We start from the raw sequence: 25,957 nt of genomic DNA on the forward strand, positions 1-25,957 counted from the left end.
CAGGATACCGAAATTAAGGAGGATACAACCCCTTATCCAGAACAACTCAAACAATTTCCAAAGCAAATACAAACACTGCCTAAGTATCACCACCTACTTGTTATAGGACAGAATTGGTCAAAGCCTCCCTACAGTAACCAAGTGAACTAAATAGCTTTACCACTCATGTCATACAGAAAAGCAAATTCCTCCAACACAAATCCAAAACACAAAAGAACAAGTGTCTTCATTATATATTATTCTGAAGACAAGAGAAATTATCAAAATAGCAAAAGTGTGTAACTGGAACAGAATGCAAGACAGAATCCACCTTGAACGCACACGTAAAACAAGAAAATCCTCCAATTATCACCAGAGAAAGGCAAAAACTGAAAAAAAAAAATCATTATGACAACAGTTTTACTACAATCTAAACTTGGGAACCATGGAAAGTAGCTCCCATTGCTTCCTTTTCTACCTTGCTGTTCCTTCGCCCCTCTCAAGGGACAGGGCCAAACCCACAGCCAGAGGCAGGAGCTGTGCCAGCTGCTACTACTGCTTCAATGGATATTGGAAAAGATCGTGCGACAAGGGTAACTAAGGGCATACGCCATCTCTGTTGGAACCCTAGAATGATTATCAGCAGCAACAAGGAGGAGAAGAGGCATGCTGAACAGCTGAAGTTACTGGTAATAAATCAAAATTATCTTAGTTCAAACTCTTTGGATAACAGAGACCATCTCTTAATAGTAATTTCTTCTGTTTCCCAGATTGCCATTTTCAGAGTTTACCAGCCAGTTTCAACAAAGCCAAGTAAGTCTTGACTAACGTTACATCAGAGGCTAGCCAAGATTTATTCACAATAGATCAGCCATTAAAAAGTACTATTTTCAAATTACAATAATCTAATTTTATAGATGCAGTGTCTAATGGACCCAGAGTAAGGCAGGCAAAGTTCCCAGACTGCTAAGCATATCCTCTTAACCAGCCTCATCCATCAGAGCTGCCTAACGACACGTGGTTGTCTCAAGAGAATTATTCGTATCCCATACAAAGCACAAAATGCAAAATCTCAATTTTTCAGAGTCATTACTACTTTTTTTATTCCTTAAATGTCAATCAGTTGATATTCCTTTTAATAAGGCAGGGTCAAAAGCCATTTGTATTTTTTAAGTCCAGCATTCTGAAATCAAATTTTGTGGAACAAAGCCAAGAGTGTACAGAACCCTCTGAAGTAAAAAAGGTGCCTCTTAACAGACCTGGTCCAGTTATAAATAAATAAAATAAAAAAATCTATTTTCAGACAGCCAGTATATCCACATATAATTCATAGTACGAAGATTATATGGGACATCGTAAATAAGTACAAAAAAGCATTATTTCATCTAAACCAATATAGTTTTCCAGTCAGTAGAGTTCAGATTCTAATTTCAATTCTGAAGCTGGAATTTGTCTGCCTGATAAATTTTACAGACCTTCCCCCATCTCCCCCACCCAGCTCTTTATTTGAATTGCAATGTATGTATCGGTAGAAGACACAGTAATTTTTACAGTGGTGGCTGGTAATTAATCTGATAAGTACATTTATTTGCCCTAATATTTGTCCTCAAATATTAGGACAAGGTTGTAATTTCTTTTAAATTATTTATTTGTATTTTTGGATTACAACATGCAAAGCAGGCTAAAAGAAATTAAGTTTTTGTATCTTCATGTAAAAAAAATAAATTAACTTCAGTAATTTTTTAGTTAAATCTCAAATATTCAAGTTCCTCTTGAATATTCAACCCAATATTATTGAATATCAAGTCTCTCTATCTGTGTTACAAACAAAATGGGAAATGGCTTGCCTCCTGCAGCAATCTGACTTCACATTGTGGCAGTCACAAATGACCTGTAAGGCAAGAGGCACTTCAATTCTCAACCATAGGCAGAGTTTTTCAGCAAGAAGCTCAAAGATTGCAAATCATAATTCATAATTTTAGTTTCAAATATATTTTAATTTCTTCAAAAAGTGCCATTTCCTATGCACCCTTTCAGATGGGTGGCAACAATCCCTTCAGCGATCAGTAAAGACATGCAAAAAAGCCTGCTGTTCCACTTACCTGACTTGGTTTTGTTACAAAACCCCCAAAAGAAATACATACATCAGTAAAGAAGTTGTTCTTTTTGGCAACATATGCAGTAAGCATTCCTTACGTAATAAGAGTTTAAGGAATGATTAACAGAAGAGGAACCTCGTGTTGAATTACAGGCAGCAGATCAGAAAGGCTGCATTTGTATTCATGGACAACAATACAATCACAACAACAAAAATAGATGTAGGCTTTACTGGAAAATACTGCTTACAACATACCTCAATGATTCCTCTCTCAGGCTACAAAAAACTCTAGACTTCCAAAAATGTCTTCCTTTTACTTTCCTTTTCCCTCTTTTTTAAAAATTCTCACTTGTTATTTTTTGGCACAAGCACCAAAAATTTCAAGCCAAAGAACTATTCTAGACCGCAGCTCTATTTCAGACATATTTTCCTTTAAAATACAGACAGAAATGAAATTGATTTTCGGAACATGAAAGCCTTTAACAAACCATCAGTGAAGTTCCTCTCAAGCCAATAGCATCCTTTCCCATCAAGCCTCTTCAAAATTCAATCAATTAAAAACAAAATTCTAGGATTGTATATGTAAACTTGCATTTAACAATTATTTCATCTAAAAAAAAGGACCATCTATTACCATTCTGTCTCAGCACATCCTGCAAACAGAAGCACCTGTTCCTGAATTTCAGTGAAAGTACTCACACAGCAGAAATATAAGAATTCAATAATTCTTGTCTTATTAAAAGTGCTTACCCCAAGTACTAAATATATGCCACAGGCAGTAATTGATCTTACAGCACTTCAGTTAACTCTGCAATATATTTAACACATAAAGGAGCCCAATTTCATCATGTAGAGAAGGATTTGATGTTAGCAGGTAGCAGCTGCCAGCACTTGGATACTGTTGTTAGAAATGGTTTAGGCAGTTTATACACACAACATTGATGTGCCTTCTGGTTCAGGCATTAGTAGCTAGATCACGCACTTGAATCACTCTGTGAAAGGCACCTTAAAATAGAGCTGGGGTCTGAGATCATTATTGTCACTGTAAAAGCAGAGCAGTTTCATTGACTCTTATGTTTAAAGTTAAATGTGCTGGATTTACTCCCAGGCTCCTCTAACAGAGCCCAGGAGAGAGAAGGGTGACGCACGCTGACCAACAAAAAGCTGAGCAAACGTGAGTGTCCTTTGGAAAGGCAGATTGATGTAACACATACAAAGAGACAAAAGCAATTAATCTCTTACACATGGAAAAAATAATATCACATTTTTCCATAGAATTGTACGTTGCTCCCACTCTGAATTTTTTTCCATTTGAAGAATACAAAGTGATGAACATTAAGTTCTTCCTTAGCTAGGCCTGTGCAGCTACCCGGAACAAAATGGGAGCCATTAGTTGATACAACTAAGAGGAAAACGTGGTGCAGTAGTTGTTGCATGTGCTGAAGTTGTGTGCAGCACATTGAAGCCAACGAGCAGAAAGACTTTCCCCTCACCTGACCTAGTTCTGTCAAAGATTCACACATGAAGATAGTGGGTGTAGAGGTGACACATGCAGTATCTTTAAAAATTTTAGAAGGCAACAACTCACAGTGAAGAACACCTAAGACCCCGATGGGGAAAGAAAAGCTAGCTGAACTCTAGAAAATTCAAGACAAGATATTAGAAGGCTGCCCAGAACCGTAGGCATACAAGACAGCAAACAGATTAGGGTCAAGCCATTTCACAAAAACAAAACAATGCTGGGAAAAAAGTGCCAGAAGGGTGGTGGGTTTCAGAACAAAGCTACCTGGTGCTACAGGTACATCCTATTTGAAAGGAGCTGCAAATTTAAAGAATCTCCTCTCCCCTTCCCCCCTTTTTAGACAGAATGTAAAAAATATTGTAAAAAAAAAAAGACAGTATAATTGCAAAAATATAATCCCATTTGTTGTATTGTGAATTGCTTCTGACCGCACTGTGACAGGTGCAGCATAGAAAGGCATTGTCCCCAAAGAGTTTTCACACAACATCAACAAAGAATAGCAGAAATAAGAAGAAAAGGCTCAAACAAACATTAATTTTTAATTAGATTATTCTGAAAAATAAATATCAATTATCTCCAATTCACTGTACACCTAGCCATTGGCCGCTGGGTAGATTCTGTACAAACAGTGGAACGAGTTGCCCAGGAAGGCTGTGGAGTCCACCCTCAGAGCTGTGCAACGCCCCTGAGCAGCCTGCTGTAGCTGCCCCTGCTCTGAGCAGGGGAACGGACTGAAGGATGCCCAGGGGCCACTTCCTACTCCAGCAGTTCCCCGATCAGAATAGAATGGATTTCCAAGAAGTTATTTAAGGATGACTGGGTTTGTCACAAAATGAATCAGAGAGGGTGCTCTATATACATGTTAAAACCTTGAAAAAAAGCAGAATACAATTGTGAATGAAGTCTACGAATGTTTGCTAAATCAGCTTTACTGGTGGACAGAGGACCTTGGACAACACCATGCAGAAAAAGCATTGGTCATCACTGATGAACAGATTCATGGAAGAACCTGACAGTGAAGAGCAGCAGAATGTTATTCACAGTCTGGAAATCAAAGGCCCCTAAAATCTAATTGCCTACTTAAATCTAAAGTATATACAACCATGTCAGGTGTCTGAGGCAAATCTTAATGCAACAGAGTCAACACTCTAGCCTTGCTGACCATATCATTAATTTTCTTTACAGTTCCTAGGCAAGCTGCTGAGTCTATTAGGGGAGTGGAATAAACGGGAATATATAAAAGGTCTCCCTATATAAAAGGGACAAGCAGCCTTAGGTCAAAAGTGATCAGTGACCCTCCTGAAGAAAGAAAAAAAGCTCTTGAAAGAAAGACATGACAGAATTAGGAACTACGCGAGCCACCTTAGTACTCATTTACTGAAATTTAATGGGCTTTGACTCAGGCTTTCAAAATAATTTAACGAACACAGGGGTCTTGCTCAAAACATACCACCAAAAATAACTTCAAAAAGCATGCTTTATTTTGTCAAACCAACCTCCAAACCCAGAAATTCAAAAGAAGAAACCATTTCTTCCTGTTACCTACTTTTCCCAATTATACCACAGGACTATGGGAACTACTACATGCCATTATATAACACATATACATTCTTGTCCACCCCAAAAGAGAAGTTTTGTTTGTTACCTCTTACCGACAGTTATTTTGACAGTTCTTTTCTGAGAGTCCATCCTCATCTTCTCCCATAATATCCACTGCCGAAAATATCAGTGCAACCAGAATTGCAAAGCAGCATACCAGTGCAAAGATCACAATGCATCTTTGCTGGGACTGAAAGAGATTAAGATTAAAAAAGTTTTAATGGTGTAAGCACATTCCAGTCAATGTCCTGAGACTCTACAACTTTTACATAAGATCTAAAATTCTTTGAAGATCTTACTGCCATAGCTGTCAACATGAAACACATCTCAGGATGAAAAAAAACCACAAAACTGTCCTTCAGGTATCACCTTGAGATATATTTTAAATCTCTCAGACATTGTTAAATAATTCAAGTCACAAATAATATTCATAATTTAAACTGTTTTCTGTTTGTACCACAAGGAAACCATTATGCATTAAAATAATTACTCTTACATTAACTCCGTATTTTCTGATTGTGCCTCACAGATAGAGGACACACTTAGGATAGCACTCAAAAGTCTTGAGAGTTTTGTTGTGTTTGGCTGAAATAAAACGTCATTGCAAGAACACTGAAGAGCAAAGTAATTTTTTTTTATTGCTACACAAAGTAACTGACATTGTTACTATGACTGTCACAGCAACCGAGACACTGGTAAGTCCTTGCCCCACAGTACTCATAACGTAAGGAAAAGAAATTTACAGATGATAGATGGGATTCAAGAAACAATGGGAGACTGTTGCTCCATATGATAGGCTCCGCATCTCAGATTAAATATTAAAACATGGCAGAGCATTAACTTATTCTATAATATGAAATCCTGCAGCGCTAAACCAGATACAACTGTGTAAACCTCCTAAAGACAATCTCCTCACATGTAATTTACATAGCTGCATGAATGTAAAATATATTTTATTCTGAAACCAAATGTTCAAACAAGTATAATGTGTATTTTTCTACTGAAGAAAATTTGCACAAAAAAAAAGAAAAAAAACTTTATAAAGGAATGGGAAAGTATATGGTAAAGTGGGAAAAGTGTCTGGGAAAGGAGGAAACATAATGCTTGCAGCTGAAAGTCAACTTCATAGTATTTCCATTTTTTATGACATTTCATTTAAGACGTAATAAGTTTCAGAGTAATACGAATGTTTTCCTGTATGCATAAAGAAAAGGCCTGGCTTTTTTTTTTTTTTTAAATAAGCTTCCAAAAGTTCTAAACTAGTGCACATCCCAGAAGAAACAAGCTCATGCATTTCAGAACAAATCAGATATAAGCATTTTATGTTAGTATATAAAAAATCTAAACGGCAGCAAACAACTTCTTCACACAAACAGGAACAACTTTTCTGGAATTTAGTGAGAAACATATCCTTTTACCTAACAGTAACACTGAATATCCCATTTAGGTTATATGCATATATTTTAAATATAATGCATATTAGACATTTTTATACATTTCAAATATACGTTTAAATCTGTGCTTTCTAATACCTTACCTAAAATTTTACAAGAATGCAGCATAACAAAATCTTCTCCAATTATTAAAAAAGCCTACTTCTGAAACAAATAACATTTGGACTTTTTTTTTCTGCTGTTAGGTATAATCATGGCAAAGTATGAAAAGAATTAGAAATGACTGCATTTGGGTGTCCAGAACTAAAGCTGCAGTCAGCCTCGCAGTAGGACTTTAGAGAAAAATGTTAAAACATTGTCTCATACTACTGGCAAGAAGAACTAAGAAGTGCGAAAGATAAAGAGGAATTCAGATCTGGGACATTGATTTATGCCATTTCTTCATCAGGGTGGCTCACACTCTCGCCAAGATGACCACAGTCTCATGCAGTTTTTTTACAGTTCTGTAAGTAGATTTGCTGAAGCTGTTTGATGCAGCTTCTTCCAAGGGGTGAGTGTATCACCATGGCAGCAAGATAGCAAAACTACTCCCATATCAGCGAGCCAGAGCCAGGGCTTGCTCTCTAGCTCCTAAGAGCAGGGGATGTGACCCAGCACGGCTGCAACACCGGCATTCTTTTTCCTCCCAAACCAGGATAACTGCAGCCATTCTAATCACTGGGAACAGTCCTGAATCCATATTTTGGGCAAATTTGTAGCAACAAGCACCCTAACTACCATACAGCATAAATGACTTCATGCCTTTGTTCCAGGGAATAACTCCAATCATCTTGCTATGTCGTCATGCAAGCAGCAAAACAGCTATAGAGAGCTGCAGGGTCACTGGACCAGCAGGAACCACGACAGCCTTCAAGGCTGGGCCAGCTCACATGGAGGCGGCAAGAGAGGTTTCATTTAAAAGCGTCCACAGTACCTCTCTCTCACACATGTCATAAATCATAAAAGAGCACTAAAAAGCTTTTAACCAGCTTAAAATTTAAAGGCCAAAAGCTATATAAAACCTACAATGTATCAAAACTGATATGGTATCTCAAGGAGGGAAAACAAACAAAAAACCCGAAAAAACAGAACAACAACAACAACAACAACAAAACGCCCCACAAAAACAGGTGCCACAGATGCCTTATGTTCCTTCAGTACCAGGAAATTTTATGGAAACAATTTCTAGGCAGTTACGTTCAAGGAATATGGAACGGGGAGGCCAAAATAATCCTGACTGGATCCTCCTAATCTAGCTTTAATTCCCAGTCCACATAAATTTGGGGAACATATATAAAGTTTAAATCCCTGTTCTTTCAGTTCTGCATGCGTACAGCTTGTCAAGCTCCACAGTTTGACTGACTGCTGCTCACGATGAGCAGCACAGTTAGCACCGCTAGTAAGACCACTGCTATTCTACCAGCACTAAAATAAAGACAGAACTGCACAGATCTAATTTACTGCTGTTATGTAGACAGATCCTTTGTATTATGCGTTTGTCTGACAATTATAATGGATTAGTTATTTCACTTTTTCTTAAGTACCAGCTTAACAGTATGGTTACAAATAGTGTAGGGGACCTTGTAAATCCACATACAAAAAAAGAAAAACCTTATCAAACTGTGACAATAGCATTTTTTCTTTGAACTAAAGACAGCACAAAATATTAAATTAAAAAAGCAAAAATTCCAAGTCTGCAATTCTCCTAAATCTACATTTTTAATCACAGATCTGAAGGGTCAGGTAAAGACCATTTAAAAAAATTTATACAGCTAGTAAGGAGGATTTTCAATGGTTTTACAGCTCATCTTGAAATTACTCCTGCTGAGCAGTGATTTTTTTGATTGCTTTTAAATCTGTATATTACATTAGAAATGAATATTTGAATATTGCTTAGATACAAACTGATGTTTATATTAGAAAACAAAGAATAAAAAATAGCTACTGGCACCAAACAAGGCTTCAAAGACTTTCTTTTGACAACGGTATAAATACTAATTTTCACACACTAACACCATACCGTGGGCAATTTTCTAATAGACTTTTTCTAATTAAAATAGATTAGAACAGACTGTGTCAATGTTCTGCGATCGCATCCATGTGTGCCTATGTGTATGTGTGTACACGTGTGATTAATAGCAGGCTGCTTAAAAGAATTCACAATAGAAGAGCTCACGCCATAGACAGACTAGAAGGAATCGGTTAAATTTGCTCTTGAAGCTCTTGCGTTGGTGGACTTGGGCAGACTCTTGATGCTCTGCCATTTGTATCCCCTTGGCAACGGGGATCCCTCAGAGGTTGTCAGACCTATCCTCCTTCTCCCTTCAGTAAATGCCTAAAACTCCTCTGTGTTTAAACTTTCAGTCTTTAAAACTTAATTATGGACTACAGGGTAGGGAGGGACCTCTAAAGTTTTTGTAGTCCATCTGTCCATATACATGGTTAATTTATAGAAATCTTACGTCTAACAGGTATTTGTCTAACCTGTACCTAAAAATCTGCAGTTGAAAGAGATTTTACAGTCTCTTTGGGCAACCCAACCCACATATTATTACCTTATTGATGCCTTACTTAAGTCTCTTATATTGCAATATTTTTTTTTCCTTCTCATATCTGTTGAAAACAGAGAACAGAGTATTTCATTCTTTCCAGCTCCAGTCTCTTACATATTTGAAGACTACTAGAGATGCTAAGAGGCCTGGGTCCAGAGCATCTACTAGCTTGACTGGACCTGTCAGAGGATAATCGTGGCTGAGAGATTCACTCTTAACAGTGTGGAGATCTCCCTATTGTAATATCAGAAATTCTGTTGCATACAGAAAGATTTCTTCAGAGCTTATGGAAGACTGGGTATGAAACTCCTGCAGGAATAAGGACTATCAAAAATGCTGCTATTTTCCACTTCATGAGTAAAATGCGTTTCTTTCACCTGCCTCAGCTAGCTTAAACGCTACCTACGTTAAAACAAATCTATCAAAACACTACATTTACTAAAACAAATCATGGTATTTTTCATGCTGTTATACCCCTAGGTGGAGAAAAAGAGCAAAAGCTGCGTAATGGGTATGCAGCGCAGTACTAGTCAAACTAGAATTTAATCTGAGAAGGACCCTATCTGTTTTTTTATTATTAAGAAGAAGGATAGTCTGTGTCAGTTAAGGTTGCATCAAAGCCTCTGCTACCCAGGCAGGATTTAAAATGAGAGCAAGGAAGAAAAAGGCCTCCATCTTTACTGCACTCCCGTTGCTCAAAAGCTGTTAAGAACACTTCGATGGCCCATAAAGCTTTCAGTTTCTTCACAAACAATAGGTATATCTCTGTAACACACTAAATTTAATCAGGAATTTACTTTTCCCTCAATACAGTACAAAAAAGGTCTCTCTCCCCCCAAACAGGAGCCATGAAATTGCAATGCTGCATCTACTGAGACAACTGAGCACATAACAACAAAACATGTCACGGCTTTGAACTAGTGTTTTATTTTAATATCTATTTAAAAAATAAAGGAGGTAATATTTATACAGCATACTAATACAGAGTTCATATCTCCTTGTCAGAACCACTGGCTGTAAGAGGTCGGTTTTTACATCTTCCATCATATCGGTAGTCTGCTCTTTCATGCAACATGTCTGAACACCAGTGAGAGAACAAAAGCACTCATCTTTAACACTAGTAACCTGTTCAACAGCTCTTAAAACTCTGCTTACGAGTAGGGTTTTATGGTGTGCTACAGTACATTTACCAAAGATGGCAAGGAACTGGACTTCAAGAATTAGCAATCATTCTTGGATTAACCTTGTTTCTTAGAATCATTATGTGTGTTTACTAGAGAAAAACATTACTAGAAAAACTGTTTTCCATTAATCTGGAATCCATATACAGTAATAATCTTCATTGCAGCCTTAAATCTCCCAGCTAGTATGATTAATACCAATCAACACTTAAGTTCCTATTTAACAAAAATAGGAAGGAACTAATCCAAGAGTGCTAAGATAAATATTTTCAAATTGGCTGGACCTAGTGAGCTTCATCCTTGGATATATAAGGTACTGGCTGAGGCTAACAGAGAACTTTCAGCACTTACCTCTGAAAACTCACAAGTGTGAGTGAAGTATCAAAAGACTGGAAAAAGCAAAAATGTTACCCATATTTAAGAAAAAAAGGTGGGCAGGCAACAGAAGTTGGGAAATAACAAACTAGTTATTTTAACTTCAATCTCTAGAAAATACATGAACAAGTAATGAAGCTATTATACCTAAACACCTAGAAGATAAGACATTTTGTGAAGAAAAATTCACATCAATCAATTCTGATTTCCATCTTTCTTAGTCATGAGCCCTGTTATCCTGCTGGAGAAGCCAAAAATAACATATACTTCAATCTTTAATAAAAACTTTCTTATAAAACACAGAAACTACGTCCAGATTATTATAGGAGAGGTGTAAAGCTGGTTAGAATATCATGCTCATTGAAAAAAATGGGAGGACGTTCTAGAAGGGATTCAGAGGATTCTGCTGCGTATCTGTTTTTGTTCATGTCTTCGTTAACAATCTAAATTATGGACTAAAAATGAAATGTGCTTATTAAGTTTTCAATCAAAACAAAAGCAGTGCAAATTAAAGGCATGCTGGAAGACTAGATTAAAATTTCAAAATGTTCTTGACAATTTAGGAGGTATGTTGAAAAAAACAGGTTAAAATTCAATTAAGGAAGAGAGAAGAGCTACCAGCAGGTAGGAGCAATCAGTTGCACAGATACAGGAACTGAGAAACCATTAGGAAAAAGCATAATCAGAATGATTAAGAGGCTGGAGCAGATGCTTTAGGAAGACAGACCAAAAAAGGGTAGGAGACTGTAGTTTGGAGAGAAGAAGAAATATGACCAAGGTATACAAAATCATCACAAGAGCATCAGGTATAGTGAAGGCAAAATTATTATTCACCAAGTATCACAATACCAGAAATAGGGGATGTTTATTGGAACTTGTAGGAGTTAAGTTTCAAAAAGATAAAGTACTTTTTTATGAAGTGGATATTGAGCATCTGGAATTTGTTGCCACGGGAGGCTGTGAAAGCAAACAGCAGCAGCAGCAGGTTTAAAAAGAGATTAGACAAAGCCTTTGAAAACATGTCCAGAGCAGATGCTGGAGAAAACAGGCAGGGATGTGCCCTGTAACGGAGATGATGGGGGATGTGCTGTTGCCACTGTTAGACACACAGTACAGGACTGGATATGCCACAGTTCTGAGCAGTAGAATATATTTTCTACACTTGTAAATAGTCTCCTTTTGCCACAACAGGACCTGCGAGTTATAGCAGAGTACAACCTGAACATGAATCAATCCTGTCACATTGTTGTGTTGACTTACATCTCTACATCCTGGGTATAATGTTTGTACTGCACACAAGGCAAAAATAAACCTTACCCTCTGCTTCAAGTTGGCACATTTTGTTCACCTTTCAAGACTGTATGGAGACAGTTTAGAAAAAAATCAACAATAAATAATTAGTTCGATAGTTACCACAGAAAGAATAGAATCAATAGTTAATTCTCCAAACAACATTCTTTAACGTCAGTGTTTTCCAAGCAAACAAGGCACATGAAGTCCCACTGTCTGCCCAGCAGTTTCTTTTGAATCTGTATTTGAAAGATTTATAAAAATGGAATTATCTCAGACCTTTCACAAAATCCAGTACATAGGTAGACTTGGCTGAGAAAGACCCAAATGAGTGCCTTTACACAGGGAAAGGCGGTCCAAAGTTTTGCCTTCCAGCACAGAGAGAGTTCAGCACCACGCAGCCTCATGGAGACAAGGATGGGAGGAATCACTGCCGCCGTGGTATACAGAGGGGTTGCGGGCCCTGAGCACACACCCGCAGCAAAGCAGCTGCGTTGGTTTTACTGCTCACAGAACAAATGTTTGACCCAACAGGTCAGGCGTGTAACACGTGGACAGGCACGTTGCTATAAATAGAAAACCAATCAACTACTTTGGAAGAAATCCAAGGCTCTAGGGGTTACTTATCTGAACCTCCTCCACACAAAGTGCTATATTACCGAAAGCTATTAACATTCAGAATATGAGCGCTGTAAGAAAAAAGGGTTTCCAGCACATGACCAACTAACCTCTAATGCATTTCATTGACCAGAATCGGCATAAGAGAAGGAGCGAAAAGCCTGAATACATTTAAGTGTTCATGTGCCGTTTTCCCGAAATTGGGCCCTGACTTCTCAACAAGATATACTGACTTAGTCTTCAGCATAATGTAAGAGAGTATTACAGTTTGACGATGCCAAAAAAGGCCACTGTCTACACTAAAAATAAGTCTACTCAAATCCAGTGTCTCCTTTGAAAAAATACACCCAAACAAAATCAACAAAAACCTCCCAACCAACCAACCAAAGGATTGAACAATCTGAACCTGCCCTGAACAACCAATTCAGAAATTACATCACTAGTAAAAACCACTGTAAATAGGATTTCCATATCCTGATATTTCTTTACACATCTTTAAACCTGGAGCCTCTAAGTAAGGACTCTTACCAGTGCCAGCATCAGACTCATTACTCCACCAGGAATTTTGCAAGTGCTAGAGAAAGCTAGAATCGATTTCTTTTTGCATCAGCATTCCACCATATCATAAAAGACAAAACACCTTTAGAAAAAACAAACCAAACAAAAAAACAAACCCAAATACCAGAAATGATAGCAACAGTATTGGATTAACATTTTGGGGTAACCAAAGAAAGGTCATTAAATACACTGAAAGAAGAGTGAAGAGAAGAAAATAAGTAAGGGGGGGTGAGGGTAGAATATGTCCAACATGGGAAAAAAACCCCAACAACAGAAGTCCATGGTTCACAAAAAAAGAGTTGGGGGAAAAAAAAGGAAAGAAGCAGAAAGTTAAGAAAGAATGAAGAAGATAGAAGCAAGAAGTAGAAAGAAAAACTGAGAGAAATGGAAATGAATAAAAAATTGAAAAGGTACAAAAAGATACAAGAAAAAAGGTTAAAAAAAATCAGATTAGCACTTGGGGGGATCTAGCAGATGATACAAAGACTGGCCTGCAGTCTACAACTCCAGGTATCAGCAGGTGCTGTGGTTGTCTGATTGCTAGCAGAAAATGCTCTTTGCGATTTTACACCCTTTATGTATCACTCTGGAGCCTACAGCAGAGCAGGTCAAGCAGTTAGAAAGCTCCAAGTAGTAGCCCTACTTTTCTCCACACCTAGTTTAAATTTGATGAAGATACTCTTAACTCCTAATGAAAAACTAGTCTGAAATACCAGAATCTCAACAAATCAGAATTTTCTGTGGACACTGAACAAGAAACTGCAGTAACTTACCATATTTCATCTGGCTCCTGCCAGTAATTTTTCATAATCAGTAGAAAAAAAATAATAAGTCTACATTACTACTATCTTCTCCACACTTTGTTTGCATTCATCATAATAACACTTTTCTACTAGCCCTGACCCATTAATTTCTTAAATGTCTTCTAGAATGAACTGTTCATTGTACACTTTCAACTTTTAATCTAAAGATGAATCATGTTTATACCGAAGTTAAATGGAGCATTTTACATCTTAAAGAAGGGGAAAAATTACACTTTTCTTCTTAGTTGTTGGTGAAACATGCTCAAAACTTTTCCTCTTAGACATTTCAGACTCATTTTAAACATCTCACCACAAAAGGAAGGACATCCCACATTTGAAATACTTAAAGTCATGCGTTTAACAGGCCTAACGCATATTTCAGGTTTTATTTCCATTTGGTCACCTTTGAACACCAAAAGGCGCATCAGTTTGGCTAGAATGACTCCAAAGTGATTCCATCCCACTCCACTGGATCAGTCTTGATTGCTCTGGCAGCACAACTCTGCCCCAAACTAGGCAGAACTGCAGTTAACTATAGGACAGCTTTAGCTCTTCAGGTAAGGCTCCTAGAGGAGCAAAATATAACAGCTATAAAACTTCTAAATTTTAACATCAATCCTGTAATGCTATTAAGGCATGTTCCAGCCTATGGACAACCTGCTGACATGGTACCATCCAGCAAGTCAGAACACTTTAATAATCTGAATCCAGGGCACAGAGGACAGGACGGGGTTTGCTCTGACCAACTATGGTATTTAGCACTGCAACATCACAGAATTTGAGGTTGCCTGACAGAAGGGAATCAGAAAAATGTTGTGCAGCTATTTTGTGTGCACACAATAAACAAACTTTTACGTGAAAAGGACCTTTTAAGAGAAAATACAGTAAGCCTAATGATGTCAGTGCAAGTATGTTGGTGACAGACCATTCCATATCACTTTGGCACCCAAAAAGCACCTAAACGCCTTTGTGTGTCTTACTCATATCTGTGCCATGTTCCCCGAAATCAGTGAGCATTTGGAATGAAGGACAGTTATTAAAGGTATTTTTGTGTGTGTGTGTGTATATATTCTTAAATATGTATATTTATACACACAAACAGACACCCTATATATATAATAATGACTGTTAACAGCCAACACAAATCTGTTTCTAAATGACAAGGAAAAATTACTAGTATGTTAGATTCAGTTATATATGTTTATTTGTGAAGGCAGACCAGACTATATTCAGATGAACACACTGATTTCATACTTGTGATCTCTAATTTATAAATAGTAATGCCTCTGTTATGTTTAAAAGTAACTATAATTTATTTTAGTACTTTAGTAACTGTGGGGAAAAAATACTAGTGACATAGTCAAGTAACCTAAAACTTGCTGACAGCACAGCATCAATTACAAAATAATCACATTTCTATCAGGAAGGTCTTTTATCTAATAATGCTGCTAATAAGGCTTTAAGATAAACTAATTGAAATTTAAGTCATGAAGAAATTTTTTTTCCCCAGTATGCATATGTTATTTTTGGCACATTAAGTGATCACATGTACAGTCAGCTCAAGCTTCTCGCATGTAGCCTTTCACTGTTTTTCTAAGATTCTTTCAAAAAGAGACAAGAAAAGATGTAAAAAAAAAAAAAGCTTAAAACTAAGAAATTGTGGCTACTGGCACATATACACCATCAGGGACACAAATTTGAGCTCAAGTGCAGTTCTGCAGCGTAACACATTCACCACTCTAACTGGAACATATTTTTTTTTCTTAGTCAAATTAACAAGGGAAAATAAATTACCTTAAACTTTTCCCACTGAGGTTTAAGTATTTGCTCCTGTGATTAGGACAGGCTAAGAGTGCATGTGCCACCAATTACAGCAACATCACTCTAAGTCCCAATAAAGCAGTCATTCTACAATTAAAGGGAGGTGGTGCAACTCAACTTAGAGGTACTAACTAGTTTCTTAAATGAATCATAAATTGCCAGTTTCCCTTTCATAAAGTGTAAAAAGCATATTAAGAAGATTTCAAATGAAATGTGTTGGTTGGTTTGGGTTTGGATTTTTTTTTTTTTTTAAAAAAAAAGTTTGCTTTTACTCATTCTGATGGACACACGTAAGGAAAAAGTTTTATTATATATTGACACAAGTTCATAAAATGAAATTATCTCATAGGGGAAGCATTTATTTTTAGCTCATTCTGAATTTCTAACTACACTGTGAGTACATGTTGAAATAATAGATTTGCCATTCGGCCAAGCAAGTTAATTCCATTGTCACAGAGAACACAACCAATGTGACATTCACAATAGGAATTATATTCTACTTTAACAAGAGATAAAGGAAAATAGAGAGAGGCTTATGATCCATAGCTAATCAGAGATATAAAGGTAAACTAGTTAATTATAGTGATTAAGTGTATCTGATCTGTGCTTTCTTTCTTATGACAGACTTGAGAGATAATTTAGTTACCATGGTTTTTTTATCCTATAAAATTCTTATGCTGGTTTTGGCTGGGACAGAGTTAATTTTCTTCACAGTAGCAAGTACAGGGCTATGTTGTGGATTTGTACTGAAAACAGTGCTGATATCACAGGGATGTTTTCGTTACTGCTGAGGGGTGCTTACACAGAGCCAAGGCCTTTGCTGCTTCTCACCCCACCCCACCAGTGAGCAGGCTGGGGGTGCACAAGGAGTTGGGAGGGGACACAGCCGGGACAGCTGACCCTCACTGGCCAAAGGGATATTCCATGCCAGATGAGGTCATGCTCAGCATGTAAAGCTGGGGGAAGAAGGAGGAAGGCGGGGGACACACACACGTTTGTAGCGATGGCATTTGTCTTCCCAAGTAACCGCTACACGTGATGGAGCCCTGCTTTCCTGGAGATGGCTGAACCCCTGCCTGCCCCTGGGAAGTGGGGAATGAATTCCTTGTTTTGCTTTACTTGTGTGCATGGCTTTTGTTTTGCCTATTAAACTGCCTTTATCTTAACCCACGAGTTTTACTTTTTTTTTCTGATTCTTCCCCATCCCACTGGGGCAGGAGTGAGCGAGCAGCTGTGTTGTTGTTTTATCTGCCTGCCAGGTTAAACAACAATTCTGTAACTGAATTAAATGACTGTATTTGTAACTTTCATATCTTAAGTAATTCTACTTGATGGATAATTCCTTTACTGGTGGGAAAATATGTCATATTATGAGTAAAGATGAGATTGCTGTATTGACTTTGGCTTCTGGGAACTCAAAATTATATACACAAAACTGATCCCTACTATCATTTTTGGAAATAGGAAACAAAGATATTTGGCCCAGATAATTCCTTGCCTGCCCGATGTTTTGAAGAAATTCACTATGTCAAGATCCCTGAATTCCCAGAAAAGCAATAAGAGACAAAAATCTCCCTCCCTAGCTTCTAGCACTTGTATGATTTCAAATGACACTTTTTTTACAGTGAACAAAGGACTGAAGAGTGGTATATCACCAAGAGCATCACCATCCCCTACTCTGCACACAAAGATCCAACATGAAGAAAGCCAGGCTGGAAGTATCCACTTTCACATGCATCTCATAAAGGCAGCTGACTCTTCTTGGAGGGAGCCCTGGAGACTTTGTTTTGCTCACTTGTCTCTGACAAAAAGGGACACTCCAGTTCTTCTGTTTTTTGTTTTGTAAGTGGGTTTGGTTTGTGGAGTATTTTGTGGGGTGTTTTTTTGTTTGCTTGTTGTTTGTTTGGGTTTTTTGTTTGTTTTTGTTTGTTTTTGTTTTTGTTTTGTTTTTTAAGTGAAAGTACTTTCTAGCAAAGCAGAAATTATTTAGGGTAAGGAAAAATTCAGTTTTCAATGACTGGAATGCCTGGTGTTAGCTATTTATAAGAGTGGTTGATAATAAGTCTTATTGATTCAAAAATATTTGGTCAGAAAAGCTTTCCCTGAATCACAGCAGAACAACAAAGATTTGAATATTTACAATAAGAAAAAAATTTATAAGCACACATGAATATTTAACAAACAAACAAAGAGCACCAAGAGAAAAAAAGTAAAGAAAAACAGCAACAGGCCTTTAAAGTCTTCTACTTCCCTCTACCATAATCTCTTTCTGTATGAGATCTGTTACAGAGTTCCCAGTGTACGTCATTGTTGTAGGCGTATTTTTCCTACCCTTAGTGGAGTTGACACTAGTGGAGTTTGGCTGTGGCCAAAGATAATTGTTCCTGGATGTCCTGTTCTTTCACTGTTCCAACTATATTCACCCTTTCCTCCTTCCCTGCTCCACCAAACAGCAAAAATAATTCGTCATTATCACAGTCTCACTCCCACTAACAAGCCCCCACTCTATTCTGCCATCTTATATGTTTCTTCTCTTCATACCGTGCAAAGAAAAGTCCACAAAACAGACATCAGGTTTCAAAACCAGTAGAAGATAATCGATATCTTGAGGGGTGGACAAAAAAAATCACCACGAGCGGGATCCAGTTTTAGGTAGGGTCAAAAAGATTAGTTTTCTAGAGAGTGCTGCACCTATGTTCCTACTCCAGCAGAGTACAGAACTACTCTACTCTGATTAACTTTTCACCTCTCACTGGAATTACTGGATACCTCTTCCACCCCCACTCTGTCCCTGTTAGCCCTTCCTGTGCTGACTTATCTCCATGTTAAAAAGGTCAGAGTCCTTCTGATACATCGGGATATTAAGTTGTCCTGATTTACAGACTTTTGTCAGGTTTTGTTTCTCTGCCTTGTTTTTCTCATTTATTACTTTTGTGGAAAAGGCTTTGTCCTACTCTTAATAATAATAATAATATATTATAGTATTATGCTACTGAATTGGGCTCATTGCCTATTGGTCTATTATGTAGTCAAAATATTTATTTTGGTTTTTTTACTCTGTTTATGTAAGAAATAAAATAGTTTTTTAAAATAATAATTTCCACAATATTATACATAAGGATAATCTATCAACATCATAACTGACTGAACATACATAAAAAAATGTTACCTTGGCTTCCTGTATTTTCTATTTTGTCTTTGATTGTTTTTTGCATCTAAGGCATTGAAAATCCAGATAAAACAGAGCCCAGTTATGTAGAATATTTCACTTTAGTAGGTGTCAGAGAATCTGCTCTTTCCGTCAACCCATCATCAATTTTCATGACACCTGACTTGAAAATCTCTTGAAGACCTCCACCTTTCTATTACATATCTGTTAAGTCAACCAATGGATTTAGAAGTTATTGAGAAGGAAAGAGATTCATGCACATGAACATACATATTTACACTCACAGCCTTGACCACAGAAGTCTCAGTTTAATAGGAAAACAGTCCTAAAGATCAAATATGATATCCAATATATATGACTGCTATGGTTAAAAAAAATTAAAAATATCCATACAAGTACATGTCAAGTGTTCTGGCCTACTTGGGTTTGTGTCTAGTTTTATAATTGTTTTAAATTAGGCAATCACTACAGATTTTTTTAATCATTGCCAATTTGGAATTTTAATCATTGTGTAAAATAAAATATGGAACGAAGCTACTGTGAAATTCTGGCTTCTTATTCTCAGTTCTGTAGCAGAGACTCCCGATAAAGTAAAAAAACAAAACTTAGAGAGATGAAGACAAACCCTGAATACAAAATAGCCAGACAGCACTTTGACATGGTGGAGGCACACATCCCTCAGTGATTTTTCAATGTTCCTGAAAGGAGAGTAGGTGTATTGCACCTCACCAATAGAAGTGATGATGTATCAGAGAAAGTTCCAGGAACGAGTAACTGCATGCCAAAGAGGGTCACTAAACATATCACCTTTCATCCTACTGTGAAGTCCAATACTTTTCTGGGGCCTTTTTTTTTTTTTTCCTTTTCTGACAACAAACTTAATTGGGAATACTCTCTTCGAAGGAAAAGAAACTGAATTCTTTGGAATAAAAGCCTCTTATGGCAGACTATTGACTGAGGAAAATTGTTTTGGGCACAAGGTTTGTGCTCACAATACCTTACAAGTCCTTTTTAAATTGCAAAATAAAGTGCAGATTAAGTTTTCAGTTAAACATCAAGGCCCTAACACAGCAAAAGCATCTAGAAAGGCAGAGAGGTTTCTCTGGGAAATCTCAGTCTCAGGATGAGTCTTATGCCCAAACTAAAAATAACAATAATTTATTAGAAGCTCTCTCTCAAAAAAGTGGCCATTTTGTAAAGTTCTATAAAATTCCCCACAGACATCCAATTTCATCTGCCACACTGTCAGAAATTTTCATTTAATAAGGTTCCAGGGGTTTCAAAATACCTAAGCTTGCCCATTTCTCAGAAGGTAGTAAAATGCTTAATAATTGCAAGCATTTTGGAAGTAATTTGAGATATGTAGATCTTACACTGTCGTATTATATTAATTTGCATTTTAAGTTTTCTCCTGAAAGCAATAGCTGTAAAACACATGCACACTGCACTTATGAAAACAAGAGTCTAAATAATTTTTGTATGCAGTGCTTAAGGCTGAAATGTATTTCACATGAATAAAAAACAATAATGTGTTTATTGTGTATTCTAGCAAAAAAATAAATTCAAGTAAAATTTGGTATACATTTGCTTTCTGAATGTATAATATTTTAACAAGTATAATTTTAAGCAATGCTCATAGATATTCTACTACTCACATATAACAAACCCTCTGTATAGCCAACGTAAGCCTAATGGCAACAGGCTTGCTTTTCTGTTTCCTAGCCATTTGTAAAGAAAATTAACAAAACGTCCAGCAGTATAGATACACTATGCCTGTGCTTCTTTCAGAGCACATTCAAAACAAACTATTTTGATTCTTTCTGAGATAATATACAATATCAGAACAAGACTCCAGAAGCTATATGAAATGCTGTGTACATGTTCATACTATCAGCTGATTGATACTCCATGTCTATGTAGATTTTATTTTTAAATTGCAAGTATTTATTTCCATATTAATCTATTAAGAGATTTCCACAAAAGTAGTTACAGAAAGCATTGCTCCACAAACTAAAAAAAAGTTTAAATTTGTTGATTGACATGCACTGAATGAATTAATGGTAGACAAGCAAATTAATTGATATCTTTGCTGACATTTGTAAGAAATATGCACGTATACACTTATATGACTTACAAAGATTATTTCTGGGCAAATGCCATTGTATATCAAAAGCATCGAATAGTAGTTCCCAAACTTTCTGGGTCACTGAAATGCTGCCAGACCTTAAGAGCTGTAATAGAAGCCCACACCTATTTATCAACAAATTAAATTGCAATAAAAGTGAAGTAAACTGTCATATATAATACAGTTCAGTGGGTCAGCTACAGATCATCTACCATAATTTTTGTAGATCATCAGTGCTGTCCAGTCTACACCCTACAGAATTTCAGAGACACAGAAAGTTTAATGATCCAGGGTCAAAGTTACTTTTTCCTAAGACAGAGAGATATGGGCAAGATGCACAGACCCCACCCAAACCTACCTCTCCAAATGTACAGCAGAGATGTTTGGAATATGTGTCTCAACATATAGCAAAGGGCAACATTTCATTGCAGCTTTGAGCTAAAGACATGTGTATACACGCATTATAGACATAAATGTCCATGAACACACCAAGATGTTCTATCACTCAAAATGACAAATGCTTTGCAGTAAGCCTACCAAATGAACCACACTTGTTACTGTTTAGTAAGGAGTTGCTGGGGAGAGGGTTGCTCTAAAATGCTATCCCTATCCACTAAAGGGCCGTCAAGCTTGCTAGCACACTCCCAATGCAGATTTAAGTCACGGTATGAGCCATGATCTTCTATGCCATTTCTCATGTTCCTTATTTTCATACTGATGGCAAACTTCCCATCTGCTCCTGCCTTTCTCTACTCCCTACCTTTCTTTTGTATTGAATTTCCTATTGACTTGGAATAAGCCACTGTGTGTAATAGCATTTTGCCAACGTCTTTAAAAGGAACAAGGCTTAACTCAATCTTCAGAAAGCATGTATAATTGTTTTTGTAAAAGCCAAAAATCCATTTTGAATATAAATGTGATAAATTTCTTTCAAATCATAAAACTGTATCCTTTTTCTTTCAAGGGGCATTAAAATGCAGACTATAATCTCATAAAAGTCACTCGTTCAAAACAACCTTTTTCAGGGACAATATGCACTTTTTTAGTAGGTGTCAGAGAATCTGCTCTTTCCGTCAACCCATCATCAATTTTCATGACACCTGACTTGAAAATCTCTTTAAGACCTCCACCTTTCTATTACATAAAATAAAACCTTTGCCTTTTCTTCAGTTCATTCTGTCTGGCTATGAAAACTCCAGTTCCCTATGGAACTAAAGGCATAATTAGATTAGCACCTAAGCCAAAACTCATTCACTTCACTGAGCTCAAATTCAGATTTTGCCAAGGACATAAAAATGTGGCTATAATCTACCACACTCGTTTTGCCATGTTCAGAATGTACAGCCAGGTGGCAACCTCATAGCTCAAGCAGTTCTCCTGTTTTGCATGGTTCTCTGCTAGACAAACCTCTTGATCTCATTTTGAGATTATGCTAAATATATAAAGAAATACTATCCATACATCAGATATGGTGTAAAGTCATCAGCTTGATATATACTTTGAATACAAAAGTCTTGATGAAAATTTAATAGAGGATTCAAAGCACCTGGCACCTTATTAAATATTCATATATTACCTTATAACATATTACCAAGAAGAGATTGCAGTTTGATTATCCTTTGTTGCTAAGACTTTTTGACAGATTTATAATTTTCTTTGTCCCTTTCTTCTGTGCCATTCTTTAGAGGCCTTGAACGACATGCAACAGTTCTAGATTTTGTCCCTGTTATGACAATTACACTCCCCTAGGGGACACACCAAATGGCAAGGCATCTCACTTTGGCTGCTAGGACTGCAAGGCTGGCTTTGTTTCTCAAAATTAGCTTTGTGCTCAGCTGCTGGGCTACTTACTGAGAAAGTCAACAACCTGATCAATACAGCATGACAGTAACTTCCTTTTCTGCTTGCAACTGTGTTCTATTACCATGTACATACTGCTAAAATAACCTTACTAAGTTCATTGACTTTCTTCAAAATTTGCATTAATATAAACATGAACAGAATTTGGCCTTTGTTCTTAGCTCCCCCAAGGCTGAACAACTTCTACAAAGTTATTTAGTAAAGATGAAAATGTTTAAATAAACATCATTCTGATATATCTGTTTCTTGCATGGCTTTCAACTTCGTTCTTACATTAAAAAAAAAAAACCAACAGGCATACTGGAAACAAACTGAACTTACTATCTCAACTATATACTAATAATTTTGTAATAAACGGAGGTACTTCACAAAATTATAAAGCTCAACAGTTTTGCCTGAGAAGCATAGAAATTTTGTTTTTAAACATGAGGGGAAAAAATTATGAGTTTCCATCTAAGCCACAATAGTTCAAACTGAAGGAAATTACCTAGCAATTTATAGATTCAATAAATATGCTTACACTTATCCAGACATCCCTCCAAGGACATTCAATCTATTTGCTATATCTGCAGAAATTAATATATTCCCTTTCTGATATTTTGTAGCTGTGCAAATTACTTTGTTGATGACAACTTTGGCAATTTATCTCTTTACTATGTAAGAATGGGCTCAGAGACTGTAAATGATTATTTGATAAAAAGCATCTCTGAAGTTTTTTGGCTCAATGCAAGAATTTTCCAACGCTGTTCTCTGCCAGACAATCACAACCCTTCCCGTAGAAAGCTGAAAGAAAGTACCCAGGCAAACTTCATGACTGAAATGAAGATCTACAAGAAGTTTGAGAGAAAGAAAAAATTATCTGAAGGTTAAAAAAAAAAAAAAAAGCAAAAAGCAAAACCAAAAAGCAGTTCAAAAAATTTTGCTGTCATCTTCTACTTATTTTACTTAGATAAGCACAGGGCAGAACACAGCATGTGATCTAACAGTTGTTTAAAATGTTGTAACTAATGGTTTGGATAGTATCCTTTTTGAAAAGCAAGCCCTATCTCCTTTTGTCTCCAGCCTCTATGTGGTCATCCCTCAGTTGGGCTGCCATAAAGCTAACAGACCTACTTCAAGGAGCATACCTAAAGCATAGGCAAACTAGGCCACTCTGCCGTGGCAAGACAGGGGAAGGGAATAGCCCTGCCCCATCGTTATTCTAAGAGTTGGCATGGCTACAGGGCAACAACAATGCCATCAAAATGAATTAATGCTCACTAGATGACGGCATTGAAAAGGCAGGAGGATAATAAGGTTGCTGAAGTTGTTTAAGGCCACTTTTCTCAACAATAATCTTGGCATGTTGCACAAGGTGATTAAAACAGAGTTGGCAGATAGTGGGCTGTCTGTAACAGCCAGTGCTGCTAAGAATTTTTTTTTTTTTTTTTAATCTTTATTATTTTTCTCCAAGGTACATGCACAGCCAGAAAAATCAGGAATGTGGTTCTGTTAATATAATATTACAGGATCTAAACTGCCTTTTTCAGCCTCTCTGACAGAAGAAAGCTCTATGGACTAGAATGAGGCAGATCTATGGGATGAAGAAGGACAGAAAAGGAAGCTCACGAAGTAGAGTGATAAGACAGAGGAATTTAAAGAACTACTTTTAGAAATACAAAAACACAAATATCACAGAAATATTACTGGTATTTGATGCTGAATTGCCCTGAAAATGATACAGGGACTCAAAGGCAAATCTAGCAAAAGACCTAGAGATTCATGTTTGCATCCATAACACCACCCAGGGTGAGTGCTCCAGCGCTGTCATAGTAACTACAGTACTTGTGCTCATCCTCCGTGGCCTTGATGTTGGAACAGAGAGCATAATGAAGAAAAAATTCCTGTCATGGTGCATGTGATATTCAGAAACCCCTTCCATAACAAAGCTATGCTCAAATTCCTTTTATCTCCCCCCCCCCCCCCCCCCCCCCCCCCCCCCCCCCCCCACCCCCCCCCCCCCCTTTTCATCTAAGTTCCTGGTTTACCCAAGGAATAAAACCCAATCTTTTCATATAACAGTGACAGTATATTTTGCTTTTTCTTCTGGGATAATATTATCTTTTTGCTACCACTCTCTGATTCTCCCTCAATTTCAGCAAGTTCCCTGTCTCATCTGTGAAAAAGATGTCTTTGCCCTAGAGAACAAAGACACGTTTAGACTTTGTAGCACATCCCAACACCTTCACTAAAAAAGCCAGGGAGGCTTCAGTACATTCTACAAAAATCTTTTGACTGCTGTCAGAAGTGTCAGAAAACAACATTGAAGTCCACTGAGAATATGGGAGGGTGCCAAAAACAGAAGAAGCAGCAGAAGCAGTTTCCATCTACCATTTTAGATTGTCTTCATTTTCAATACACACTCAGAAACTTTCAATAGTTTCAGCTTGTCCCAGCCCATGACCATAGCAAACAGCTTATTATGGCTCTTATTATGGCTTATTCCACCTATAATACCATATAAAAATCTATGTAACTGTGACACCTCATTCCAAAGTACCAGTCCAATAGTAAAACACTACATGCTGACTGCCAGGAAGATCTGCCTCCCTTCTTCTACCTGAAGTATTCTTCCCTGACTTTGTTTACGAAGGTACAGAGAGTTTTATCTCCTCTTTGAATGTTACACCAAGTCCTCCCTCTAATGAAAAAGTCTTCTTAAACCACCAGTCACATTTGAATTTTATTAATATTTCAGATAGACTTAGTTAATAAATACATTGCAGATACACAAAGACAGCATAGAGACTTAGCATACCACAACCGCAGAGGAATTCCTTCTTTCATTATAGCCTCCTGGCCCCAGCCCCTACAAATGTTGTCATTTCTATTCTTAATCTCAGTCCAAACAATGCATGGAGATTTAGGGAGTTTGTTAAGTGAAGAAGAAAGTTTTTTTAAATCAGGGAGTTGTGAAGATTGTAAGACAACTGTT

The 25,957-nt window shown here is 37.0% G+C and overlaps 1 protein-coding gene across 2 annotated transcripts in view; it reads right to left on the minus strand.

The window, feature by feature from the left end:
* The window catches only part of PLD5 (phospholipase D family member 5), a 155,550-nt gene that overhangs the window by 107,998 nt on the left and 21,595 nt on the right, over positions 1 to 25,957 (minus strand). For both annotated transcript variants that reach the window (XM_075748792.1, XM_075748793.1), the window contains exon 2: positions 5,252 to 5,388. In XM_075748792.1, the coding sequence (XP_075604907.1) occupies positions 5,252 to 5,388 (137 nt within the window). The remainder of the gene's footprint in view (positions 1 to 5,251; positions 5,389 to 25,957) is intronic.

This window comes from Balearica regulorum, chromosome 3 (assembly GCF_011004875.1).
Source record: "Balearica regulorum gibbericeps isolate bBalReg1 chromosome 3, bBalReg1.pri, whole genome shotgun sequence".
In the NCBI taxonomy this organism is placed as follows: Eukaryota; Metazoa; Chordata; class Aves; order Gruiformes; family Gruidae; genus Balearica; species Balearica regulorum.